Source organism: Aphidius gifuensis, linkage group LG5 (assembly GCF_014905175.1).
Source record: "Aphidius gifuensis isolate YNYX2018 linkage group LG5, ASM1490517v1, whole genome shotgun sequence".
Classification (NCBI taxonomy): domain Eukaryota; kingdom Metazoa; phylum Arthropoda; class Insecta; order Hymenoptera; family Braconidae; genus Aphidius; species Aphidius gifuensis.
Window position 1 is genome coordinate 4,003,243 of NC_057792.1, and position 26,937 is coordinate 4,030,179.

Here is a 26,937-nt window from a genome sequence, read left to right on the forward strand (position 1 = left end):
TCAAATTTATATTATTAATTATTTATTTTGTACTTACTGAATACATTGAATGATTAATCTTTTTTTTAAATAATTTTTTCGTTTATATATTATGTTTATGCTTGGAGAACTGGTCTTTCATGTTTACCTTCAAGATTTTCATTAACTGCAGCATATCCAGTTCCTCCCTGGTAAAAAAAAAAACATATAATTTTAAATTTTAAATTAAAATTTATAAATATATTGTGCTTTGTTTTTATTTTGCTTACCCTTTGAAGAATAATAATATCATTTTCAGTTAATTTTTTACTGTCCAAAGGATTAATCCAATCTTTTTTAATTATTTTTTCAAGACACTCAACAGTTATAACATCACCACTGTAAATAAAAGTATATATTAATTAGAATAAATAGATAAAGAGTATATTTATTTTTTAAAATTATTATTATTATTATTCTTACGTTGTTTTAATAACAGCACATGGTACACTGTTGCTTAAAATATCATGAGTTATTGGACACATGTATCTGGCTTCTTTGACAATCAATGATTTTTTATCATCTGGATCTTTGACCTCAGTAAATTTAATAGGTATTAAATCTTTTGATTTCAATACTTTACCACTTACTGGACAATATATTGTCTTGTCTGGTTTATTTAATGCAAGTGCTTTTGCTTGTGGTGTTTTTGAAGGTATCCAAAAACTTGGTAATGATTTATTTTTTCCATTAGCCATATTTGATATTGATGAATCATCATTGTTCATTGATTTTGATGACGATGGTGATACAATATTTTTTTCAATTTTATAAAATTTTTCAAGTTTTTTAAGATCTTCAATTGCTGTTTTGTCATTATCTTCTTCCTTTTTATAATAAAAACAAAAACAATATTTATAAATTTAATTAAAATAATGTTACAAACAAAATGTAATAATTATTAACAGAATTAATTTAATATTTACCTGTTCACGTTGTTTTTGGTTTTCATATTCTTTCATTTTTCTTGCATATTCACGTTTTTTTGTTAGGATGTATTCAATAATAGCCTCTTTGTCAAACAGATAACCGTCTTTTCTAAAATCAATAAAAAATATTATATAAAGCAAAATTGTATTTAATTAAATATCATTGAATTATGTTTATTGTTACTAACGTGATCATTGGATGTCTGCAAGGTTGTAGAGTCAAAGAACAACAATCAAAACCCTTGATGGAATCTTTACCAATTCTGTGACTATTTGTTCCATATCCAGATTCAGCAGCATCTCTTTTTTTTTCGTGATATGTATAAACAGCTCCTGCTGTACAATTTCTAGCGTGTCTTGTCATTATATTTATTTAATTTGTAATTATTTATTTAAAAACAAACAGCCAAATGTCAACATACGTTTTGTTTTCTTTATGTCTCTGTATTACTTTATTTTAGGTTAAAAAGTGGGTAACTTGAAAAGTTGAAAACTGCAATATCAACAAAATTATTTTATTCATTATTGTTCTTATTAATAATGATAATAATAATATACAAAATTTATTTAGGTATTAAAAATTCAATTGTTAAATTAAATAGTACACCGTTCAATTGTTGCAGAATAATAATTTAAACAATAAATAAATAATAATCTGAAGACCTCATCAGTTTGAAAATAAAAACAACTAATTATTGAGGTAAATAAATAAACTTTTAAATATTATTTATACAAATTCATCATGTGATTATTATAGAAAAAAATGAGCTTTATTTAAACAATAATATTAATGATATAAAAGTACAATTATTATATTATTTTTAATGATCAGATAATGAATCGTCTGATGTAGATTTTTTATCTTTTTTTTTTTTTTTACTTTTAGATTTTTTTTTCTTATATTTTTTATCTTTTTTTCTTTTTTTTGATTTTTCTATATGTGAATTATCATTATCATCTTCAGAATCAGTACTTGAATCACTATCATCATCATCATCTTCATCACTTGATGATGCATGTCTTTTTCTACTCTTTGATTTCGATTTTGATTTTTTCTTTTTTTTCTTTTCTTTTTTACGTTTTTTAGCTTCTTTTAATTTTTTTTTTAATTCTTCAGCACGTAAATTTGTTAATGGAGTTGTATAATCATCTTCACTTTCAGAACTTGTACTAGATACATCCAAAACAATATCTTTATTTGGATCAACTTTTAAAAAATTTCTACATTGATATGTTAAATGACCAGCATAGCCACATTTTTTACAAGCTGGACGTATTTGTTCCTTTGTTTGTGGTATTAAATTTGCCAAAAATTCAGGATCCATTTTCTATATATCTAAAAAATAAACAGACAAATTTGAATATTAATAACAATTCATAAAAATACATTATTTGTTTATTTTTATAGATTAATAACAAACTATTGAGGTTAGAAATTAAAATAATAAAAAACTAAAAATAAAACAATATATTTACCTTTGTTTTATCGATTTAGAACAACATTAAATACAGTCTTTTGATCTATCAATAATTTATGATTATTTATAATTCAACAAACTATTATTTCTTTAATTATTCATGTAAATAATCTATAGTTCTATGGTCAACAATTTCTAAGAAATTTTCGAAAACTTATTGTGGCTCGATCTAACGTTTTTAATTCCAAACAAGTAGAAGGCCAGCTACATTATTTAAAAATTTACGATAATTATTAATAATTAAATTATAAAACTATAAATAAATTTTATAATAAATAACTAAATATATTATTGAAAATTATAATAATTAAAATTCAACATCAATGTGTATGTATTTTTTTTATAATTATAAATTTCAGTAATAGACAATAATTGTACTTAATATATTGTTATATAAATAATTGTACCTTAAATTTATTTATTCTCATTTTTACTATACATTATTTAATTTTTTCCAAGATCAAAATTAAATTAATATATATATTTTTTTTTGTAAAAACAAATACAACATTATACAAAATCTACATTCACACACAATTTTCTTTTTTTAAATGTTCATTTTATATATATCACGAATGTATAATAATAATTCATACTGAAATTAATATTTTAAATTAAATATTAATAATTAATTAGTAGTAATTATAGTTTTTTTTTTTTTCATCGTAAAATACATACATCGATACAAAGATATTACGACATAGTTTTAATAAAAAATAAGCCATTTAGAATTCAGTTAAATTTCTTTACGAATTATTTTTTTCGTAATCATCACAATTATCTACATGCATTATATTATTTTTAATTAATTAGTGCAAGCATTTATTATGTCGGCCATTTTTTTTTTTTTCCAGCTATTATCTATATAATACTAAAAAAATTTATTTTTTTTTTTTTCTCTTTTTTTCTACATATTTTTTTTCCATTAATACTATGTATATCTAATTTCTAAATTATTTTCATTACATTTTTCAACTATTTTTTACTATAGTTCTATTGACAATCGTATAATCTATTTATTTTTTTTTTTTGTCTATTGCAAATCAGTGGTCGAAATTTTTATTATTATTTGTTAATTCATTTAAAACAAAACAGCTATTATTTTTTTGTCATCATTTTTTCCATAAATTCATTTTAATAAATTTAATAGTACTTTCGTCACAACAAATATTATTGTTTTTTTTTTTTTCGATAGATTTTTTTTCTGTTTTTTACAACACTTTATAATTTGTTTTTTTTTTTTTTACATGACATGCAGTTTATATAGTATTTTGCGAGCACATAATTTCATATGAATGGTAAAAAAAAATGTTAAATAAATAATGAAAATGACAATAAAACTAATTGATAAAAAATTATTGATAAATTTTTTATTGATAATTTCTGGTCCCATGACTTGATGTTGACAATGTTATTATTTTTTTGTTTATTTTTGATATTTATTCAATGAATGAATTGAGAAAAAAAAAATCAGTCTCATTGAATAATATATGTTTATAATTTCATATATTTTTTATTTATTATCCCTGAGGAATAAAAGTGATGATTAATTTATTAGTTTCAATCGTCATTGGACCAAAATACCAATTATCATATAAAAAAAAAAAAAAAAATTCAATATTCGAAAAGAAGCTCAACGAAATATTTTAATAATATAATTATTATCATAATTTTTTTTCATTTTTTTGTTCATATATAAGTTTTGTGCGAAAAAAACGAGCAATTTTATTTTTTTTTTCATCGCAATAAATTGCATTAGAGCACATAACGATCACAGCTTTACAGAAGGCATGTAAAATACATGTTTTAATTATTTTTTTTTTTTTTTTTGGTTTTTTAAATTTTTTTTTAAAGATTAATTTTACATCAATTATTCATTTGACCATTGACATATATATATTTTTAATATCTCCATTTTTTTTTTTAAATATAAATTTTCATTTTAAAATTCGTGGTTTGGGTGTGATATAGATGTATATATTTTTTTTTTTTTTGTAAACATATAATAAGCAAGAGTCATTGAAAATATAATATTTGCAAATAAAACATATATAGGAATAAACAGTGCGTAAATTTTTATTTTTATTTTTTTATATATTCATTGTTTTTTTGTATTTTTCAATTTAAAGAAATATAGAGTGGACGGAGCAAGGATATATTTCGTTGGTCAACAATGTGTGAAATTTGCAAGACAGAATTTTAAAACTTGATTTAAAATATTTTTAGTTAATTGAGATTTTTTTTGTATTGATTGTTTATATTTATTTATATTTGAAGTAGATATTTCTTTTTTTTTGTTAGTGAATATTTGTTTTAAAATTTGAACTTAGAAGTACTTTCAAAGAAGCGAAAAAATACCTGAGTTTTGGATAAATTAACAGTGAATTTAATAGCTAATTTCACTTCTTTTAATTGCTGTTTTTTTTAAAAAAAAGGAGAGATTGTTTCTTTGGAGATGAGAGGAAAATGAGATTACAATTCATAGACATCTCTACCATTAACTCTACCAGCAATATTAGGTCGACATGCAGAAGGACTAGCATATGAATGTATAATATGTACACGTAATCTAACATCACCAGATGATGCTGTACCATGTCCTCTTGTTCTTCTACCAAATGTAAAACCAGTTTTACAACAACAATAATTAAATAATTTAACATAAGCATTACGAAAATGACGATCAAATATACAATATAATAAATTATTAATACATGATTTTGATAATGCAAACCATGCAAGATTGTAAAAAATTCTTGCACTAACATTCATAAAATTACTCATTATTAATGCTGTTATAAGTGGTGACCAAAATATAACAAATAATACAAAACTATAAATATTTGTTTTAGCCAATTCATAATCCCATGCTAATGTTGTTGGTGGTTTAAATGATCTTTTTATTGTATGACGTACACGACATACTAATTTAATATAACAAAATATTGTAACAAATGCTGGTAATATAACTAAAAACCAAGCACCAATTGCTTGTTCCATAGCAATACCATGAAAACGACGACCACAAAAATCAGGACCAAGTTTAAGTGTTGATTGTAGAGCAACTGCTGCTGCAGCAATAAACCATATAGCAAGTGTCAATGTTGTAACACGTCTGCTTGTTACTTTAGCATACCTATATATATAATTAATAATAGTATTTATTAGATTTGATTTATTTCAGTGTAATTAGCTTATAGATAAACTTACGTTTGTGCTGATAAACAAAGCCTTGAATAATTTTCAACAGCAACTGTTGCCAATGTCAATGATGTTACCAAAAAACATAATGCCTCCAATGTCCATTCAAATTTACAAATACCTGGTGTTTCTTTTTGTCCAGCTAATATAACAATTGCTGATGCTGGCAATACTAAACCAGTTACTAATAAATCAGCAAGTGCAACATTAACCAGAAATGAATTACCTAAAAACAAAATATGAAAATTAATATAAATTAAAATTATTGTTTATACATTTATTTAAATTATGTAAATTAAATATACAATACCTAATTTTCTTAGATGATCTTCTACCATAACAGCTGATATCATAAATACATTACCAACACTACCAACAACAGCAAGTGATGCAAGTAATAATAAACGTGCAACTCTAGACCAGTCAGAAGATAATGTTACTGGTGATACTTTTAAATCAGTATCAATTTCAATCATTGCTTTTTGTACATCAAGTGATAATATATCAGTCATTGTACTTGATAAATATCCATCTGGATCAGCTGTTGTTGCTGTCATTGATGCAGCAGCAGCTGCTGCTGCAACAACAGCCACAACATCAGAGGCTGTTGTTGACGTTATTAATCCAGCAGTTGTTGTGTTAAACATTTTTTTTATTAAACTAAAAAGAAAAAGAAAAAAAAGAAATTCTATTTTATAAATAATAATATTAATTTATTTTATTAAAAATAGAATGTCAACAGTATCATCATCAACAACAACACACATTCAAACATCATTTATTTTTAAACCATCATTTCTACAATTTTATATTGTAGAAAAAAAAAAAAAAATGATTTTTACTTTATACTATTTTCAAGCTTTCATAATGTAATTAAATATTATTTTATCAATATTCAATTTTGATAAGACATATCGATTAACAGAATTTCAATTCAATCAGTTGAGTGTACCTTTCAATATTTCTCTCTCAAATACATCAAGTAAATAAAAAAAAAAAAATAAAACAAAAATCAATATTTTAAAATTGAAATTATATTTACATTATTAATTAATTTATAATGATCGAAAAAAAAAACATTCAACTATAATGTTTTTTTAATTGTCTCTATTATTTTTGAATTTTAAATTATTTATTTAATTAATAAACAACTGATATATCTTGTAGATAATTAATTGGCATAATTAAATAATCAAAAAGGTATTTTGTCAAGTGCATTATAATGGCAATGATGATTATCTTTTATCCTGAGGAAATAGCTTATAGTAACAACCTGGTACTTGAAAATAAAATAACAACTTAATCAATGAAACATTACCGGACAATAGTGAGTACTTGTTGCATGTCACCAGGTCACAGCATGATATAAAACTTTGTGTGGGTAACGAGTGTCTATTTTAATATTATCGATCTTAACATCAAGTACAACGAACTCGACAGGTATAACATTAATAACATTGAATTGGGGCGTCGACATTGTATACTTTAACTAATTCTTAATTAATATTAATTAATTGATAATTCATTGTTCATTCATCAATGTTTATGATACACTTTCAAGTAGCCTTATTATAAATTTTATAAAGATTACATTTCTAAATGATGACCTCAACCAGTGTGATAATATTTTTTAATTATGCCAAGTGCACAATCATATTCTCATTTTTATTATACTTTTAACAAACCCTTGTTAATTATTTCACATGATAATAATAATAATAAATTAATTAGTTAATTAAACAAGATTAAAATAAAAAAAGAAATTTTTCATATTTTATATTCTATCATAAAGCTATATGTATTTTTTATTTTATTTTTTTCTATACTCATATATTGAGTGATAAAAATATTTATATCTATTTCAAATTAACTGACGTAATTTATTTAATTAAATTCCATAAAATCTATTGTGGAAATTGCTTATAAATTTAAGTATATAATAGATAATTAAATTTTTTTATAAATGATATTTAAAAGTTTTATTATTTCGATATGATTAAATATAAATTTTTTTTTACGATTTGGATTATTATTTTGTGTTGCCAAGCGTGGGGTGATTTTGGGGATTGAATGGATGAATTGGTTTGTAATAGGAAGGAGTGTGGGTAGGTCGAGATTTTCAATTTGTTATTTTTCTGATAGAATTTCTAGATAGAAAAAAATTTGGATGGTTTTACTTCAGCTGACATAAAGGAGCATGGGATATCCTGAGGGTGGTGGGCATACGGGATAGGAAGCTGTATCGATTGAACGCTTTGCCGGGGACCACCGCCTTTTGCCAATTTACCTTTATAATAATAATATGTATACAATAAACTACCCTATATTTATCAAAAACTCCTATCACCACATTGTTACATGCAAACAACAAAATTACTAATCTAAAAGTTCACCGTGAAATTTAATTTTTATTATGAAGTATTATTTTTTTTATTATTTTCTATACGACTATTTTCTTTTTATATTTTAAAATACTATTTTTTTTTTCTATATAAATTTACTTACCACTGTGTTTTCTTTGTTTGTAATTTATTTAAAAAAACTTTTTTTATATTTTTTTTTTTTTATCTTCAACAAATCAAGTCTTCCATGAGTCAATGTTTATCACAGTAAATTGCATAATTTTATTTGACAATTATTAATGATAAATATCCAAATAATTAATAAATTTTTTTCATTTTTAATAATAAAAATTTAAACGTCGAAATATATAAAAATTTATTTGATCGAAATATTGATTAAATTAACGTCAACATTTTTTTAAAAATATATTTAAAAAATTGTTTTGTTTTCAATTGATATAATTTCTTTTTGGTTGCTTTTTAAATAAACATTAAAAAATATGATTTTTTTTAAAGTTTAAAAAGCTGTTTTTTTTATTTTTCAGCTATAATATATTTTTAAATAAAAACTTTGGCAAATTTTAGTAATAAATATTCACTATAAAAAAATTGTCATAAATATTTTTTAACATTTCGAAACGGCACCGTCCGGCATACTGATGCAGTAATGATTGTTCGATTTCATGGTGTTCTAGAAGAAACAACCCCGTTGTTATTTTATATTAAAAGCGCTTGCGCGACCTTCCCGTTCGACTTTCGCCCCATTGCCATAAATAATAATTTAAATTATTCAAATAACTTACACATAGTTACCACTCATATTTTTTTATTTTATTTTCCAATTTTATTTTTTTACTCTATAGTTTCTTGTATCCTATATATATTTTTTATTTATATATTGTTTATCGACATTATTTTGTCATTCATTTAGGTACGTATACACATGTTATATCATGCTACTTAAAATTAAATATTAAAACAAAAAAAAAAAAACATATAAAATAAATATTATCAATGTATTTTATAAATAAATTGTAAATATTTATCCTAATTTATATATAGCAAATGTATCAAATAAAAAATTAATACTAAGATTATATTTTAAAGCAAAAGTATTTTAGTTAATTTTTAAAATATTTGTCGTTATTATTAATGCTATTTTTATCATGCAAAAATCTGGAATCTTCATTATACTGGTCGCGAAATTAGGAACTGTCCATTGAACTTGGCAAATGCTGAAAAATGAAATTAAAAAAAAAACAAACCATGAATTAATTTTGAGAAATAATTATTGTGATTATTTTTAAATTATTAAATTACTTACTGAATTTTTTTTTTGTTTATTTAAAACTTGACTTGGAAAATCTAGAATAACAGGAAAAAAAAAGATAATTGTATTTTTAAATTGGATATTTCTTTTCGAATTAATTTTCATTGTTGATGGACGTATCTTCAGTGTTGTTTTAAATAATATCAAATTGAAAGTCTATAGATTGTTAAGTAATAAATGGCAAATAAATGAATTTTGAAAAAATTTTTGAACATAATAAAATACCTTTAACTATAGAATGCTGAATATTTTGATTTTTAGTAATCTTCATTGATGATTTTTTTAATTTCTTCAAAGTTGAATCTTCATTGATGTTATTCATAGCAAATCTTGAAGTTGTTGTACAAGTTGTTGTTGATGAAACATTTGACAATGAAAAATTATTATTTTCAATTATATTTGAATCTCTAGATGTCGATGGAACATCTTCAATATTATATTTCATATTTTTTAAATCATTTTCATTTGTACTTTGACAATAGTTTGTTTGTAAATTATTCATATCAATTTGTTCTTCTGCAAATGTATCATTTTGTTTATGATTTAAACCTAAACATGACAAATAATTTTGTTTAATATTTGTGGTATTTTTATTGACAAGCTTTGGATCAACTAACAATTGTGATTCAACTGAATTATCAGTCGACTCAATATTTGCCAAATGATAATCAAATAAATAATTCCAATTTGTTGTATTTTTTTTAACTTGTGAATCACTAAATATATTTTCTTCAATTTGTATATTTTTCGATTCATCATTACTTGATTTATCAATTTTAATTTGTTGATTATTTTCCGTAATTTTATTCATTTGATTTTGTTGATAATCATTATCAATAAAAAAATCAAGTTCATAATAATCTGTTGGTTCAAATAAATTAGCATCATTCCAACAAATTGGTGGTTCAATTGATATTTCATCTGTTGAAATTGCTGATACTGTTGTTGATACTGGACACATATTTATTTGACAATTATCATCAATATTTGTTGTTAAAAAAACATCTTTTAATGATGTATCATATTTATTTTTTCGATCAATATTATCAAAATTTTCTGTACTATGAGCATCAACAATTTCAACACAATTATTTATTAATTTTTTTTTATTTTTATCATTATTTATTAATTTTTTTAACCATAATAATTCTTTTTTTTTTTTCTTTAAATTTTTCTTTTTATTATTACAGCCATCATCATCATCTTCAGTTAAATCAATATGAATAATTTTTTTTTTATTATTCAATTTACGTTTTACAGATGTTAAATTATTATTTATAATTATTTTTTTATTATTATTTTTATTATTTGCATTTAAGCAAGAAACCTCGTGTTATGGAACTTTTGTTTTATTCTCATAAATCAAATAATTATCAATGATATTTTTTAAATTAAAATAATCTTGTTTTAATAAATATTTTATAAAGCTATTATTATTATTCAATGATTTTGGCTCAATATTAATACATAATTTTGAATTTTTTAAATAGCTATATAATGATGTTGGTGAATACTGACCAAGTAGAGTACAAGCAATTTTATCAATGTATTTTTCTTTATCAATATTACAATTTATTAATTTTCGCCAAGTTATTAAGATCAATAAATGTCATGCATACGTTTCATCAGAAATAATTGTTAATTTTGATGATAAATCATCAGTATTCATATTTTTAAATGAATATATTACCTCAATTATATTTTTAAATATATCACTGTAATTATTATCAATAAATTTTGATCTTAATAGAGATTGTACGATGTGATCAGTTGAATTATCAAGATAAATATTAAATGCATTTATAAATTTTGATATCAACAATGCTGATTCATTTGATAAATTATTTTCACTGTTGTTTTGTTTGTAAAATGTTATTAATTCCATGTCAATATTAATTGTCATTAATTTTGACATTTTTTCAAAATACAATGTATAATCATCAATTTCATATTTATTATTAAGCCAATAAAAATAAAAAAATGTCATAACTTGATTTACCTGATTTTTTAATATCTCAGCATTATCTAGATTTTCATAACACTGATCAATTTCATTTGACACATTTTTAATATAAATATCCATCATATTTTCCAAGTTTTTGTAACTTTTTGATCCAACTGATGAACAAATCATCTTTTCAAATCTTGGATACCACAAGAATGCATTATTTTCCATGTTTTTTTTTTTTTTTTTAGATTGATTAGAGCTTTAATTATTTATCTGTAAACATTGTAAAAAATAAAAGCCATTAGTGACAAGTTAAAAATAATTTAATCAATTTTTTAATAATCAATTATCAATTTACTTACTTTTATTTTTTTATATATTTTTTAATGTATCATTAAAATTTGCAATAAATAGACAAAGTAAACACAAATATTATTTTCTTTTTTGTGTACATGTCACACACAATAGAAAAACATAAAAAAAAAAAAAAACATTAACAATTGATAGATAGTAAATATAAAATGGGCGCGCTTCATTTTTTTTTTTTTTTTTTTTATTATAGTTATGTTTTTTCATCAGGTTGCATGATTGAATTTAATTTTTTGGCTTAAAACAGTTTTCAACTTTGCTACTGTTTAATATTAATATTCAAAATATTATGATAGTTATCATATAAATGCAAATAATTAATTAATAAATAAAACAATTAATTTAATTTTGCAATAATATAAAATCTAGGAATTTTTATATCATCGAGTTTGAACGTGAATTTAGTAAAAATAAAAATGTCTAAATTAACGTCAAAAAGGAGCTGTAATTGAAGCTAAATTCACGTATGTGACATGGCGTCCGGGTAGAAAGAAAGTTAATAATCTAAAATAAGCGTTAATGTTGTTTTTATGACATTGATAAATATTATATTATTGATAATTATTTTCCAAAGATACTGGCATTGATGGTAATGCATGCGAGGAAACCACAAAGAATCAACGATGGGTAGGGACTTGAAATTATCTCAAATACTCCAAAATTATACTTGCTCTATCAATGTTTTTTTTTTTTTTTTTTTTTTTTATCCAACTATTATTATTATTTATTGAGATTTTTTTTTTTTATTAGACTGACATTAAAAAAATATCTCAAAATTGTCAAACAATAATTAAATGTCATTAATTATTTTCTAAATTTTATTTAATATTAATTTTTCTAATATTTTCTGCATCAATTTTGTATTGCATTATCTCTTTCTCTCTTTTTATTTTTTTTTTTTTCATTTATTTTCCTTCTCTCTTACTGTCTATCATTAAAAAAAAATATACAACACAACGGCCATTGGGTTTTTTTGACATTAAAATATATAATATTTACAACTAATATAATGTATTAATTAATTTATATATTTATTATTAATTATTTATGTATAAATTAATCATATTATTATTTTTATTTTCAGGTACTTTGAAAAACACCAGGCCCATCCCTATCAAGTAAATATATAACATTTAATATTTATTAAATATAAAACAACAAAGAATAATAATAATAATATTATTTAAATAAATAAATAAAAAAAAAAAGATAATTATAATTTATCAAATAGTTTATAAATGTTTTTTAACATTTATTTTTTGATATTAAAATTCATCAATTGAGACAATATAAATTGTCATAAAGAACTACTGTCAAACTCCAAAAATAAAAAAAAAAAAAAACAAAAATATAACGTGAATATTAGTTGTTTTCAACAAGTTTTGATGAATTTAATAATTTTTATAATTATTTATTATGAAATACTGTTAATAACTAATGATTAACGTAATTTTTTTTTTTTTTTTTTAATTGTAATTTTTTAAGTAAAAAACATAACCTCACTTGAATAAAAATCAATAGTTGTTGAACACAATCTTGACATGAACACTTTGAAAATAATTTATGGTCAAAATATGCATGTAAGATTGTTTATAAAATTATTAATAATTATTATTTAATGAGAATATGTTGTTGTTATTATATATTTGTTTATTTTTTTTTTTTCTTGTAAAAATTAGAATGCCAAGTACGGTGGTTCTAAGGGTGGTTACTCCTCGTCAACTGTGTCGTCAGATGGACGTTACGAAGGACGAATGCGAGATTCACCAAATGGTAATTCATACAGTCCAGCTGGTGGAATGGGTATGGGTATGGCTGTCGATCGTGATAGCCCTAGAAGTTATCCATCAAAACCATTATACAAAAAGGAGAGAGAAAATAGAGACTACAAAATACCCTCTTCTAGGGACAAATATTCCGGTAAGATTTATTTAATGTTTATAAACATTTTATCATAAAGAAATTAAAGGAGTTAATTATACATGTCATTGTTGATCTTCAAGATGATCATTTAATTTTAAATGTGTATATTATAATATTAAGTCTATAAAATTAATTGCTCGTATTTTATTTGAACAAGTGATACTTTAAAATAAAAAAAACAAACATATTAAAGTTTGTTTTGAGTGATAATTTAAGCTTGACATAATAATATTCCTATTGCAGCAATAAAAAAATGAAACTTTCATGTGTAGATTGTGCACGATCTCCAAAGGACAAGAGAAATCGAGACAGTCGGGATTCTGAGCACAGGACCAACCATGATAGGAGTGGAAACGAGGTAATTTAATAATTAATATTTCATTAAATATTTATAATTACTTCTAGACATGTCATAAATTTGTTTACATTTAATACTTGATTTAGCTAAATTATTTTAAATCATATTTTATATAATTTCAATCAACAGATATTACATCCCATAAAATTGACATCAAATTCATCAAGGGATTCATCTCTACGAAAATCAGTAGCACACAATTCTTGTCAGGTAATTATAATTTATAAAATAAAAATTATTTATTATTGTGATTGATATTAATTGATGTAATTATTAAATAATAATTTTTAAGGATAAAAGAGTTGATGAACGAGGTGGTACAAGTAGTGGAATAACAAGTAGTGGTGGTGGTAGTAGTAGTGGCACTGGTACTGGTGGTGCAGGTAGTAGTACTGGTGGTACTGGAGGTGGTGTTATGGAAAGAACAGCTAGATTTGGCGACTGGTCAGAGCATATGAGTTCGTCTGGTAAAAAGTATTACTACAATTGCAAAACAGAAGTATCACAGTGGGAAAAACCACGTGAATGGATTGTACGAAATGACAACAATAATAGACAACGTCAATCAAATGATTATTCATCTAGGTCAAGTAAGTTGTCATGATGATATTTATTTATTTATTATTATTTCATTGTTATTTCTTTGGAGATCAATGACAATGACCCCAATGAAAGAGAATAAATAAATAATTAAATTTTAACAATATTTAATTAATGTTTAGGTCATGATAAACATTCCAACTCGCGTTCAAATAGCAGTGGCAATACTCGTGACAATAAATCATCACGACAATCAGACAAACGTGAATATTGGGCATCATGTAGCAGTGGAAGTAGTGGAAACATTGGTGGTGGTAGTAGTAATAATGTTGGTGGTAATAGTGGTATTGGCAGTGGTAGTGGTAATGGTAGTGGTGGAAGTTGTAGTAGTGGAAGTAGCAGTAGCAAAGATGAAATTGCAACACGTGAACAACGTGAACGTGATAGAGAACGTATTGTACGTGATCGTGAAAGAGAACGTGAACGTGATATTCGTGATCGTGAACGTTCTGATTCACGTGAACAACGTGGTGAACGTGATAGAAATGATAATTCTATACATGAACAAGATATGGGTATTGAACGTCAAGCACAAGATATGGATATATCACCAGGTGATTCAACACCAACATCCGAGCCATTAAATTCAAATATTAATGATAATAATATTTCACAAGGACCAGTTTTACTTGCAACAGCATTACCAAGATTAACATCACAACCACCATCAACACCACAAACACCACAATCACATTGTAAAATTGGTAATTCACCACCAACATCAACACAACAAAATAATGCAAATTCCGGACCTGGTCCACCTGTTACACTTGCTAATTTACCAAGAATATTATCACAAATTACTGGAACTAAAGAACAAACAGATATAACACCACAAAAAGCATTACAAACTATTCAAACAGCAATTTTTCTATCTCGACAAGTAAGTTTCATTCATTTCGAAAAGATTAAATCAACTATTTCATTTACTAGTTGTTAAATTAAATTGGTTTTTTTTTTTCTAGCAGTCAAGTAGTAATGATAGAGCGGGAAGTAGTAATGATTTAATGGCACCCTTAAAAGTGGATACCAGTGGAAATATACCTCTTACGAATGAGGGACCACCAACACCAACTCATTCAGAAACTCAAGATTGCATTGATGCCAGAAAATGTATGTGTTTTATTTTTTAATTTATTTTCAACGACTAATTATTTATTATTTGTATTTTATTTTTAATTATTTAGTAGCAAGTCCTGGTGCAATTAATTCCAGTGTTCAGGGTATATGCTCACTTCAAGGAATAAGCACATTTGGTACACTAAGTAGTCTTGGTAATGGAGGTGGTTTACAAGCATTGTCAAGAGTTCAACCACCTTTGACACCCTCGTTAACACCATCACTTGCAAATCATTATAGGGAAGATTTAACGCAACATGTACGTGCATTTCCTGCTGATATTCTTGAAAAACAGGTATGATTTATTGATCATTATTTAATAAATAACACAAAATTATATTTTTATTGTTTATATTTTATAAATGATGTTATATTAAAGGCCCAAAAACTTGGTGAAGAAGCACATACCATGGGCAGTTTGCAGTGTACACGAGTATCTGCAGAGCTCAAAACTGCTCGATCAATAGTGAGGCTGACCGAAATTCAGGCAACACTACAAGAGCAAAGGTAAGCTTTATTTTAAAATAATAAATAATTAAACAAATGTATATACAATTAATGAAATTATATTCATTTTTATTTATTCTATTTAAGGATATTATTTCTTCGCCAACAAATACAAACATTGGAGGAGCTGAAATCCCAAAATTCCTTCATGTCTGATGATTCTTAATTTAATAAACTTTATATAAATAAAAAAAAAGTAATATAGATTCTTTGGTGAGAATCTAATAAAAAAATAAAAAAAAAATTTAATTCATAATTATCTACAATTCTATAACTAAATTTCATGCAAGCAAACAAACTTTTTAACAGCGAGAAATAAAATATAATTAATAATAATATTCTCATTAATATTTGATGATAATTAAGATTGTACCTAAATTATAAAAAAAAAAAATGTCATTTTAATAGAAGTGATATAATAATAATTAAAGAGAAGAATGGGAAAAAACAAATGATAAAGCGAATGATGATTGGGCTGACCCAGAGAGAAAGAGAACATGAATTTTCATTGCTTTAATATTATAAATTTTTTCATTAATCATTAACAATCATCATCACTATCATTATTTCATTTTTCACATGTTTTTTTTTTTTCTAGATTAATTGTTATTATTAATATTTAATTACAATAATTCAAATAATATTAAAAAAATTTTTTTTGTGTTCATATTTAATAGAAAAAAATTAAATTTTTTTAGTAATATTTTTGCACTCTCTGGGGAAGCACAAGAGGCCTATTCACAAATTAATCATTGAATGTAGAAAAATAAAAAATGGACGATACAAAAATTTAAAATAATGAAAAAAAAAAAAAAAAACTTTAAATAATGACTTGACCGAAACCAGTCATGTCAATTTGTTTGAAAAAAAAAAACAAACAAACAAATGAACTTGTACTGAAAACTTGTATATCGAATTGTCTTTGTATTATTATTATTATTATCATTATTATTATTATTATTACCTATGTTGTACGTGTCAATGTTTCATACCCTTAAAATTCTCTTTGAAAAAAAAAAAAATCAGAATTTTAAATAGATAAAAAAAGAAAATATAATTTATTTATTGTCAAAAACTATTTTAAAAAAATCAATTTTGTATCACGGTCTAAAATCATATCACACTATTCATTTATTTACATGCCTTTATTTTATACTTTATATAAATAATATTTAATTTTTATTGCAAAGGATAAAATAAAAAAATCAATTATATATGTGTAAGAAGTAAATAGAAAGAAAAAAAAAAAAAAGGAAAAGAAAAAAAAATAATAATAATTAATTAATTTAAAGAAAAAAAAAATAAATAAAAAAAAGGCTTTCTCCAATCGTCATTTGTAAAACTAGATTTAAGTAGTAACTAATAAATTTGAAAATTTAAAAATTTTCATCTAGATCCATTTGTTCATCAGTGTACCAATGTGTTTTTGTTTTTTTTTTTTTTTTTTTAAATTTTCTCTCTGTCTTTTTCTATTTGTAATTAAATTAATTAAGAATTTATTTATTGACTTTTTACATTCTTTATTATTCAGTGGGATTTTTCTTTAGAAGATAATGATATTTAATTTAATGATTTATAATTTGTAAATATATAGCCATTGAAAATTCAATAGTCTTGTTAAAGATCAAAAATTATTCTTATCATTTAAATAATTTTAAAAAAAACTTGGAGACGTTTTAAGACCTGGTGTTAATAATCCTGATACTGAGTAAGTATTGTATTAATTTTTTCAACAACAAATATAATATTTATCATGTCATCTTTATTTATTTCATTCAAACAATTTAGTTTTAAAGGACTCATTTCGAAGCATATAAAAAATCAGTAATATATTTGTGCAGTATTTTTGGATACATCATTTATCTATATTAACAAAAGTTGGCTGTCAATTAGAAGGTCAGTATTATCACAATTTAATTATATATAAATTTAATTAACATGTGGAGAAATAAATTAGAAAAAAAAAAAAAAGAAACAATAAACTCATGTTTAATAAATAAACAAAAAATAATTGGTTGTTTTGAAAATTTTATTTATTTATCTCACTGTTTTTGTTGAATTTTTTTAATTAGTTGTAAATATTATTAACCGATTTTACAGTAAAACACTCAACATTATTATTATTATCATTAATATTAGATTTTATTTATTTATTATATTTGTAATATAATATTTGTTATAAAACAAAAATGGCATTCAGTTTTTAATTCTCTTATAGGATTATCATTTATTATCCTTCAATTTTTTATATTATAAAAAAAATATAAAATTTTTATCTATTCAATTTTGACACGATTACATCGATCGTATCTTTTTCATTATTTTTTTTTTTCTTTTGTACTTTTCCGAATGCCATTTTCGTTATTTACTTTTTTTTTTTTTTTATTTATTTATTTTATTTTACATTGTTTATTTCTTTCTTCATCGTAATTACAAACGAAATTGATCTCAATAAGTTTACAATAATTTTTTTTTTTTGTTTTTTATTTTCAATTTTAATTATTTAATTTTAATTTTATTAATTTTTATAAATCATATCACAGATGAACAATGTCACGGTTTACTATTTACTTTATTTAAAACATTTTTTTTTATTAAATTAATTTAACCGTGAGACTGTCATCAATGATAGAGCCCTAACTAAAATAATAATATTATTATAATTTTTTTTTTTTTAATTAAATTAATGTCTCTTCTAAATAATATATTCAAGACCATGAAGCAATGTGTCAACGTCTACCTCGCAACGCTTATTTGCATTATTAAAAATATTAAAAAAAAAAAAAAAAAAAAAATCAACCAAAAGAAAACCATCCTATCGCACGCTATCAACAAAATAGAAAGAAAAATTAAAAAGAAAAAAACATATAAATTCATAAAAAAAATATAATGAAGTTTACAATTATTATTATGTATATATATAAATATATATATATATTTTTATAAAAAAGAAAAATAAGGTTTAACAACAATAACAAATTCGAGTTGGTTGAAAATTCGAGGCTTTTTTTCGTTTGGTTTAAGGCTTAATTGTTTTAATTTCTCAATGATAGTTGCGAGATTCGTTGGCAAATGGCCTATACTTACCTGAGGGCTTCGGCATAATATTAATATTATTTTTTTATATTTTAATTAACCCGTGATTATTTATTAACTTTTACACTTTTTATTTCTTTATTAATTTACCGTTTTTTTATTTATCTTTCGACACTGTTTTTTTATTAAATTTGCTGGCGTTTGAAAACAAAAAAAAATTATATTCGAAATTTTTTTAAATTCAATTACACTAAAAATTCGATAAAAAAACGCCATTGTCAAAAAAAAAATAATAATCTGTCATCGTCATTTTTGTCAGTCTATATTTCTGTCTCTTGTTTCGGTTTTTATTTTTTTCTTTTTTCAAAATTTATCAATCAAGTTATTCAAAGTTTTTTTTTTTTTTCTTTACTAGTTAATTTTGTAAAATACATATTATTATGTATTTTAAGCAATTATTATTTTAAACTAATTGATTATGTTTTTAATCACACTAATCAAGCGAAAAAAAAATTAAAAATTAACGATACAACTATGATTGCTTGATGACAATTTCATGTATCAATTAAAAAAAAAAAAAAAAAAAAACAATCAAGCTTGATTTAATTTATTTTAAGTTATTCACGGTATTTTTTTTTATTTATTATAATATTATTATACTTTAAATCCAACAGATAATTATTAATTTTACACGCTCTGTTTAATTTTTTTGACTCACCAATCGATTGATTAATTTTTCGTCGATTTATTTAAAAAAATTGTGGCAATAATATATTTAATTAATTAAGATTCACGATTTATAGATCATTATCTTGGTGGCATTCTTCGTACTGCTTTCTTGATTTTTCGTTGTCCTGGAGCAGATGCAGGACTAGCAGCTTGTGGTGGTGCCCTGGATAAAAAATAAATAAATTAATTAATCATCAAGTACTAAGTTGTTGTTGTTTTTTTTTTTTTAAATAAAAGTAATATAAAATATTATTCAACTTACATAAAAGTAGTTGGAGCACTTCCTTGTGTAAAATTAAAGGACGGTTTTGAAGTTGGATCAAATGCAACTGGTTGAGCTGGAGTTGGTGTATTAAAACTAAATCCACCAGTTGATGGTGGTACAGAAGATGAGAAATTATAACCTCCAGTTGATGATGGTTGAGGAGCTGTTGTATTTGTTGCTGATGTTGATGTATTAAAATTAAAACCAGTATTATTTGCTGGTGTTAAACTTGAAAATGATGGTACAGCTGGTGATTGAGAATTACCAAAAAATGATGATGTTGCAGTATTTGGTTTTGGTGAATTAAATGTAAATGGTGTTGGTGTTGTTGAACTAATTTGTGTACCAAATGTACTAAAATTATTAAAACCACTTGATGCTGGTTTTTGTTCATTTGATGTTGGTGTATTATTATTATTATTACCAGCAGTATTAAATGAAAATGAAGGTGTATTTGATATTGCTGGTGTAGCTGATGGAGTTGAATTACTACCAAATGTAAAATTATTTGAATTTTGTGCTTGTACAGATGTACCAAATGTACTAAAAGTATTTGATGCTGGTGCTGTTGCTGTTGATGCGGCTGCTGGTTGAGAATTAAATTGAAAACCAGTTGTACTTTGATTTGGTTTATTTATTTGTGTATTTGAACTTGCACCAAATGTAAATAATGATGGATTTGATGTTTGAGTTTTAGTAGTTGATTCAACATTTGATGTAGTTCCAAAAATATTTTTTGTTGCTGTAGATTGACTTTCTGTTGTTGCAGGAGTTGTACCAAATAATGGTGTACTTGTTGGCCAAGTACTATTACTACTAGGAATACTACCAAAACTTAGAGTTGGTGTTGCAGATGCAACTGTTGTTGATGGTGTTGTTGTTGATACTGGTGTACCAAATGTTACTGTTTTTGGTGCTTCAAATGATATTTTATTATTATTATCATTATTTGCAGATATTGTACCAAATGATGGAATATTATCCATTTTTGGTTTACTTCCAAATGTATTAGTTGATGGTGATGCTGTTGATGTTGCACCAAATGACATTAATGGTGTTGTTTTACTAGATTCAATTGTTTTTTCACCAAATATAGATGGTGTTGATAATTTTTGATTTGATGATGCTCCAAATGTAAATAATGAAGTTTGTGGTTTTTCAGTTGATTCAATTGTCGATAAAGTTTTATTATCTGATTTTATTACTGATGGTTGTTCAAATGATAAAACTTGATTTGTTTTTTTATCATTTGATGAATTTAACAGTGATATACTTGGTGTAGAAATAACTGAAGTATTTGTATTTAATAATTGAGTAGTTGATGATGTTGTTGGTATACTAGTTTCAATTTTTTTAGATTGTTCTTTATTTTCTTGTAATTTTTTCACATCAGTTGGTGTATTAAATGTAAAACCAGTGTGTTGTAAATTACTTGATGTTTCAGTTTTATCAAGATCTTTAAAAGCATCAATTTTTTTTGGTGCAGCAAATGTAAAACCTGATACTTCTGTGTTATTTGTTGTAGCAGGTACACCAAAAGAAAATGATGGCTGAGCTGCTGTTGTGGTTGTGGTTGTTGTTGTTGTTGTTTGGCTTTTGCTTAAAGGTTCACCAAATGTAAATCCATTTGTTCCAATTTTACTAGTTTCAGTTGTTTCAGTTGTTTTAATTTGTGCAGGAATACCAAATGAAAATTTCGGCGTTGTGTCTGATACTGTTGATTTAGCTACTGGTGTTGCACCAGGTTTAAGACCACCACATGCAACACACTCGGTAACATCACTTTTATTTTGTATCATACAACCATCACAAGTCCATGCACCAGCTGGTTTTTTAAATTTATCACCAAATCCAGAAAATGATGATGTTGTTGTTGTTGTTGTTGACGATGTCAAAGGTATTAATGATGATTTTTGTTGTTGAATTTTTGGTGTTGCACCAGGTTTAAGACCACCACATGCAACACACTCAGTAATATCATTTTTATTTTGTACCATACAACTATCACAACTCCATACATCAGTTGGTTTTTTAAATTTATCACCAAAACCAGAAAATGATGATGTACTTGATGTACCAAAATTAAAATTATTTTGTTGTATTTTTGTTGTATCAATTGATGGTTTTTCTGTTGTTGTTTTTAAGAGACCTGGTTTTGATGCATTACAACATGGACATGTTATTATATTGCCTGGATTTCTTAACATACAACCAGGACATTCCCATGAATCTTTGGCTGGTTTTAATTTATCCATAACTGAATCAACAATTTTACCTTTTCCAAATATTGAATTTTCTTGTGTTGTTGTTATTAATGTTGTTGATTTATTTTTACTTTCTAAATTATTATCATTACTTTCATCAGTTAATTTTGAATTGGATTTATTACAAATTGTATTATCATTTGTAATATTATTAAATTTAAAATTATCATTACCAATTGATGCTTGTATTATATTTTCAAGTGATGATTTTTTATTACTCAATGATGATTTATGTTTTGATACTTTACATGCAATACAAATATCAATATTATCATTATTTTTAATAAAACATTCACTACATTCCCATAAATTATTACCTTCATTTTTTTGTTGTTTATTATTCATCAAAATATCCATACAACTGCCACTTTTTAATTCTACATTTTTATTATTAAAACTTTCATTTTTTTTATCTAAATTATCAGTATTTATTGATTTTGGTTTTGGTGCAGTTGATGTACCTGACCAAATGAAATTCATTGATGGTGTATCATTACTTTTATCTGAATTTGTTGTTGTTTTTAAATCAGCATTTATTGGCATTGAAAATGTAAAATCATTAATTGGCTGTAAACTTTTTCTTACATCATTATTATTAAGTCTAATTGGACTTGAAAATTCAAAATTAGCAGATGTATTATTTGACGAAGATGATGTTGTTGTTGTTGTTGTTGTTGCTGTTGTTGATGTTGATGCTGTTGTTGATGTACTTGAAAATTTAAATGATTCAATTTTACGTATTTTTGTTGGTGATTCAGTATCATCATTATTAATGATATTTTTATTAATAACTGTAGTTTGACTATTGCTGGATTTTGGTAATGATATATCAAATTTAGGTAAATTTGTAATTGACAATGTTACATTAGGTAAATTAACTTGTTCAACTTGTTCATCTAAATTAATTGTCGTACGTTTTTGTGTATTTATTTTCGACTTTAATTTACCTAAAAATTTTGAACTATCATCATCATCTGTACGAAGATGATATGCTTTATTATTATCATCATTATTATTGCTTGTTTTTATTGATGACAATGTACCACTATTTGCTGATATTATTCTTCTAGCAGCAAGTGTTGTATCTTGTAATTTTTGTCGTCTTTTTAATCTAAGCATATCTGGAATTGTTGGTACAGTTAATTCTCTTGTTAAATGACGTAATCCAACTCTTGTTGTTGTTGTTGATGATGATGATGTATCGAATGATTCATCACGTGTACGTTTTTTAGTAAAACTACTATTACTACCAGTTGTTGTTGTTTTAATTGGTATTTTTTTAGCATCTGATATTGGTGATGAAAAATTTTCCAATGCTTCAAATATTCTTTTAGCTGTTTGGCTCATACCACTTGAATTACTTATTGTTGTTGTATTTGATGGTTTAACTTGTACACTTGATCTTCTTGGTACTTTTAATTGAAATTGTGATACACCTGGTACAGATGCTAAATTTTTACGACTTCTTTCAGCAGCATTTGCACCACCAAATGTTGTATTACCAGTATAAAATGGTGATGATAATATTGTATTTTTATCAATATCAATTATTGATAATGTACTATCATTATTTTTATTACTATTATTACTATTATTATTGTTATTATTATTACTATTACTATTATTCATCATTGATACACTAAAACTTGGTCGTCTTGTACTCATTGAATCTCTTGTAATGCTATCTATTAATAATGATCTTGGTGATTGTAAATTATTTGTTTTATTATCAATAATATTTTTACGTGATGTAAATAATGAATTAAGATAATTTTGATGTTCTGATAAATCTTTATGACTTATTTGTGGTATTAATGAACTACAACCACTTGTAGATTCACCAGATTCTGAATTATTATCATTACCATTAATAATTATACCATTATTTTTGTTTTGTGGTATTAATATTGGTTTTGATAATGATGACGATGATGATGATGATGATAATAATAAATTATTTGTATTACGTATTGCTGGTGTTGATGCAACAAATGAATGTGATGAACTTGGACCAGCTATTGATGTTAATGTATCATGAAATTCACCAGTATCTTGATCTTGTGTTTGTTTACGATTTATTGGTTGTATTGTAAATGTACCTGGTGGATGAGTTACATCCATACGTATTCTTGGTCTTTTTGTTGGTGGTTGTAATAAACTTTCTTCTTCAATATCATTATGATCTTCTCTGTCTACAAAAAGATTTCCATTTGAACCAGGTGAATTAAACCATTTACTTATCCAAGATTTTTGTGGTATCATTTCACCCATTTTTGTGGCCATCTTCTTCACGAAAGACTGTTAAAAATAATAACTGTTATTAATTATCATTACAACAACATAATAAATTATGTAAAATTAATTTCATGATTTTAAATATATGCCAACTACCTTAAATAAATAATCAATAAAATGGTATCAAAAAAAAAAATAAAAATAAAAATAAATTGAAGTGTGAGGAAAGAATAATACTGTAATATTTAGAAAATCAACATAAACATCATATGAAATATGTTTATATTTAATTTTCAAAATAACAACAACAACAATAAAATTTCATAATTAAATGGACACAATTGAGGCGGTAATTTGGGCATGATTTTTGTAGGTTAAACACAGAAAAATATAAAGATTGTGTCTAAAGAGGCCTTCAAGCTCTCCATCATCTCAACACAACCAAACCTGATCATCTAAAATGAAGGAGGGAATGGCGCGTGTCAGACACATCTTTTTTTTTTTTTTTTTTTCTCAACATCGGCGTGATACATCAGAAAAAAAAAGAAAAAAAAAAAAAAAAAAAAAAGAAATGGAAAAAACTAATTTCTTGAATTTTAAATGTTACAACTGTCATTACAATGAAAAATAAATAATATAAACAGTCACTTATTGATTACAAAAAAATATAATGTATTATGAAAAATTAATAAATAAAAATTTGAGGCAAAAAAATGAAGCTGATCAAGGTCGCTACATCGTCAATCCACCAAAACGACATATCATGTTATATATAATTTAATTTTTTCCATCTTGTTTTTAATTTTTTTTTCTTTTTTTAATAATTAATAATTTAAAATATAATATTATTTGAATGATTCTTACGTCGTTTAGATCATATGGTTTATCACCGGGAGGTCGTCGTCCAGTGAAATTGTTGTTACTCCTTTTAGCCATGATGTTGAACACTCAAACTGAATTAATATCAGTCCGTTAATATTGCAAAAAAATTGAAATATATATATATTATTTTAACCACACAACTTTTTAAAACCCACACGTTAAACTAAAATTGTTAATAAATGGTTCGAGCATCACGATTAATTAATTTACTTGTTGGATTTATAATATTTATAAATAATTTCTTATTATTTTGTAATTGTGTGTGTACATATATATGTATATATTTGGGCCCTCGTTGCACCACACAATACACTTTAGAGTTTAGGACAACTTGAAGCGACCTAGGGCACATACAAATCACACACGAGATAGTTGAAAAAAAAAAAAGATGGGTAGAGAAAAAAAAATGGCCGTTAAAATTCCGTGTCAATTCGAGGTAAATGTACAAGAGATCCGCGCGTTTGTTATAAAAAAAATTAGAAGAAGGGGGAGAGAGAGAGAGACATGTTAAGTTCTTTTTTTTTTTTTTTTGGATAATTTTTCAGCTAGGTGGCTTTGTATCCGTGAACCAATATGGCGTACTTTTTATATGGCGCAAAGTTTAAATAGCATGGGTATTTCAAAACCAATTAGGTAAATAATAATAATTATTATTATTATTTAGTTAATTGTTTATAACAATTAAAAATTATTATTTAAAAAAAAAAATAAAAATTTTCAAAGTTACCGACGAACAATAGTTTATGTTCCTGTCATGTGGCGGCGCGACAGTCAATTTCTAAAATTCTCATGACTTTCTCATAAAAAAAAATATTTTCAGTTGGAAAAAAAAAAATATTACGTGTTGACGTGCTCCTGTTTTATAGTGAAATATTTAACAATAAATTGCAACAATAAATTGTTTATTTATAATAAATCGATTCATTAACTTGCTAGCTACTATTTGAGTGCATAATTATTGCTGGATGTCACGTATTTTAGTGACAAATTGATATTGTTTAAAACGTCAAAAAGTGGCCGAGTCACAAAAAGACACCATGGAATTTTATGATGAAAAATGGCCGCAGGTAAATATTTTTTATTATTGTTAGCTTTGTTTTTGTCAGTCAACAAATAATACGTATAAACAATAGTGAAATTATAAATAATAAATTAATTATGATGCGAAAACGAATTTGAGGTTAGGTTTCTTTGTCGTTGCAAGTCAAGTGACATTTTTTACAATAAATAATTGTTAAACATGCAATATTATTATATAAAATAATAAAAGAACATTAATTGAACATTTTTGTGTAAAAAAATTACAGATTTTCTTTGATATGTCAAAAGTTATGAAACCTGAACAGATGTCATGACATTTACAACAAAAATATTATTAGCATTTATCTCATAACACAATAAATA

The 26,937-nt window shown here is 24.1% G+C and overlaps 6 protein-coding genes across 12 annotated transcripts; 1 reads left to right on the plus strand and 5 right to left on the minus strand.

Moving 5' to 3' along the window:
• LOC122856931 (nitric oxide synthase-interacting protein homolog) lies at nucleotides 1-1,404 on the minus strand. The gene is made up of 5 exons (XM_044158848.1): nucleotides 1,136-1,404; nucleotides 945-1,056; nucleotides 442-845; nucleotides 249-357; nucleotides 1-167 (listed from the first exon to the last, which is right to left on the minus strand). Exons 1-5 carry the CDS (start codon nucleotides 1,309-1,311, stop codon nucleotides 96-98), a joined length of 873 nt encoding a protein of 290 aa, XP_044014783.1. The 5' UTR covers nucleotides 1,312-1,404; the 3' UTR covers nucleotides 1-95.
• A 364-nt stretch (nucleotides 1,405-1,768) lies between these two features.
• LOC122856238 (protein SREK1IP1-like) lies at nucleotides 1,769-5,543 on the minus strand. The gene is made up of 2 exons (XM_044157930.1): nucleotides 5,434-5,543; nucleotides 1,769-2,283 (listed from the first exon to the last, which is right to left on the minus strand). The coding sequence occupies exon 2, from the start codon at nucleotides 2,270-2,272 to the stop codon at nucleotides 1,769-1,771; it is 504 nt and encodes a 167-aa protein (XP_044013865.1). The 5' UTR covers nucleotides 2,273-2,283; nucleotides 5,434-5,543.
• On the minus strand, nucleotides 4,662-8,635 carry LOC122856930 (melatonin receptor type 1B-A-like). The gene is made up of 4 exons (XM_044158847.1): nucleotides 8,132-8,635; nucleotides 5,937-6,286; nucleotides 5,636-5,852; nucleotides 4,662-5,561 (listed from the first exon to the last, which is right to left on the minus strand). Exons 2-4 carry the CDS (start codon nucleotides 6,271-6,273, stop codon nucleotides 4,898-4,900), a joined length of 1,218 nt encoding a protein of 405 aa, XP_044014782.1. The 5' UTR covers nucleotides 6,274-6,286; nucleotides 8,132-8,635; the 3' UTR covers nucleotides 4,662-4,897.
• A 149-nt stretch (nucleotides 8,636-8,784) lies between these two features.
• On the minus strand, nucleotides 8,785-11,156 carry LOC122856932 (putative uncharacterized protein DDB_G0286901). The gene is made up of 3 exons (XM_044158850.1): nucleotides 9,524-11,156; nucleotides 9,293-9,333; nucleotides 8,785-9,203 (listed from the first exon to the last, which is right to left on the minus strand). The coding sequence occupies exons 1-3, from the start codon at nucleotides 10,257-10,259 to the stop codon at nucleotides 9,174-9,176; spliced, it is 807 nt and encodes a 268-aa protein (XP_044014785.1). The 5' UTR covers nucleotides 10,260-11,156; the 3' UTR covers nucleotides 8,785-9,173.
• A 912-nt stretch (nucleotides 11,157-12,068) lies between these two features.
• On the plus strand, nucleotides 12,069-17,117 carry LOC122856924 (WW domain-containing adapter protein with coiled-coil). 7 transcript variants are annotated; one of them, XM_044158834.1, is made up of 11 exons: nucleotides 12,069-12,242; nucleotides 12,700-12,733; nucleotides 13,295-13,535; nucleotides 13,811-13,896; nucleotides 14,026-14,106; nucleotides 14,189-14,486; nucleotides 14,619-15,379; nucleotides 15,462-15,609; nucleotides 15,684-15,910; nucleotides 15,995-16,122; nucleotides 16,210-17,117. In XM_044158834.1, the coding sequence occupies exons 1-11, from the start codon at nucleotides 12,202-12,204 to the stop codon at nucleotides 16,286-16,288; spliced, it is 2,124 nt and encodes a 707-aa protein (XP_044014769.1). In that variant the 5' UTR covers nucleotides 12,069-12,201; the 3' UTR covers nucleotides 16,289-17,117. The 7 variants fall into 7 exon arrangements, with proteins under 7 accessions (XP_044014769.1, XP_044014771.1, XP_044014770.1 ...); XM_044158836.1 differs by having other exon boundaries at nucleotides 15,687-15,910; XM_044158835.1 differs by having other exon boundaries at nucleotides 15,465-15,609.
• A 1,374-nt stretch (nucleotides 17,118-18,491) lies between these two features.
• LOC122856935 (nuclear pore complex protein Nup153-like) lies at nucleotides 18,492-25,975 on the minus strand. The gene is made up of 3 exons (XM_044158853.1): nucleotides 25,516-25,975; nucleotides 20,150-24,714; nucleotides 18,492-20,050 (listed from the first exon to the last, which is right to left on the minus strand). Exons 1-3 carry the CDS (start codon nucleotides 25,585-25,587, stop codon nucleotides 19,966-19,968), a joined length of 4,722 nt encoding a protein of 1,573 aa, XP_044014788.1. The 5' UTR covers nucleotides 25,588-25,975; the 3' UTR covers nucleotides 18,492-19,965.
• Between the last annotated feature and the right edge of the window lie 962 nt (nucleotides 25,976-26,937).

Bases quoted from the DNA above. Each gene is read 5' to 3' on its own strand.
- LOC122856931 (XM_044158848.1), bottom strand. From the start codon at position 1,311: ATGACAAGACACGCTAGAAATTGTACAGCAGGAGCTGTTTATACATAT. The intron at 358-441 runs GTAAGAATAATA...TTTTATTTACAG, and splicing joins TGTGCTGTTATTAAAACAAC to TGGTGATGTTATAACTGTTG. The intron at 168-248 runs GTAAGCAAAATA...TTTTTTTACCAG, and splicing joins ATATTATTATTCTTCAAAGG to GGAGGAACTGGATATGCTGC.
- LOC122856238 (XM_044157930.1), bottom strand. From the start codon at position 2,272: ATGGATCCTGAATTTTTGGCAAATTTAATACCACAAACAAAGGAACAA.
- LOC122856930 (XM_044158847.1), bottom strand. From the start codon at position 6,273: ATGTTTAACACAACAACTGCTGGATTAATAACGTCAACAACAGCCTCT. The intron at 5,853-5,936 runs GTATTGTATATT...TTTTGTTTTTAG, and splicing joins AGATCATCTAAGAAAATTAG to GTAATTCATTTCTGGTTAAT. The intron at 5,562-5,635 runs GTAAGTTTATCT...TTATATATATAG, and splicing joins CTTTGTTTATCAGCACAAAC to GTATGCTAAAGTAACAAGCA.
- LOC122856932 (XM_044158850.1), bottom strand. From the start codon at position 10,259: ATGTGTCCAGTATCAACAACAGTATCAGCAATTTCAACAGATGAAATA. The intron at 9,334-9,523 runs GTATTTTATTAT...CTGTTATTCTAG, and splicing joins TCAGCATTCTATAGTTAAAG to ATTTTCCAAGTCAAGTTTTA. The intron at 9,204-9,292 runs GTAAGTAATTTA...TTCATTTTTCAG, and splicing joins ATAAACAAAAAAAAAATTCA to CATTTGCCAAGTTCAATGGA.
- LOC122856924 (XM_044158834.1), top strand. From the start codon at position 12,202: ATGGTAATGCATGCGAGGAAACCACAAAGAATCAACGATGG. The intron at 14,107-14,188 runs GTAATTATAATT...ATAATTTTTAAG, and splicing joins TAGCACACAATTCTTGTCAG to GATAAAAGAGTTGATGAACG. The intron at 15,610-15,683 runs GTATGTGTTTTA...TTAATTATTTAG, and splicing joins TTGCATTGATGCCAGAAAAT to TAGCAAGTCCTGGTGCAATT.
- LOC122856935 (XM_044158853.1), bottom strand. From the start codon at position 25,587: ATGGCTAAAAGGAGTAACAACAATTTCACTGGACGACGACCTCCCGGT. The intron at 24,715-25,515 runs GTAAGAATCATT...TATTTTTAACAG, and splicing joins AACCATATGATCTAAACGAC to TCTTTCGTGAAGAAGATGGC. The intron at 20,051-20,149 runs GTAAGTTGAATA...TTTTTTATCCAG, and splicing joins AGTGCTCCAACTACTTTTAT to GGCACCACCACAAGCTGCTA.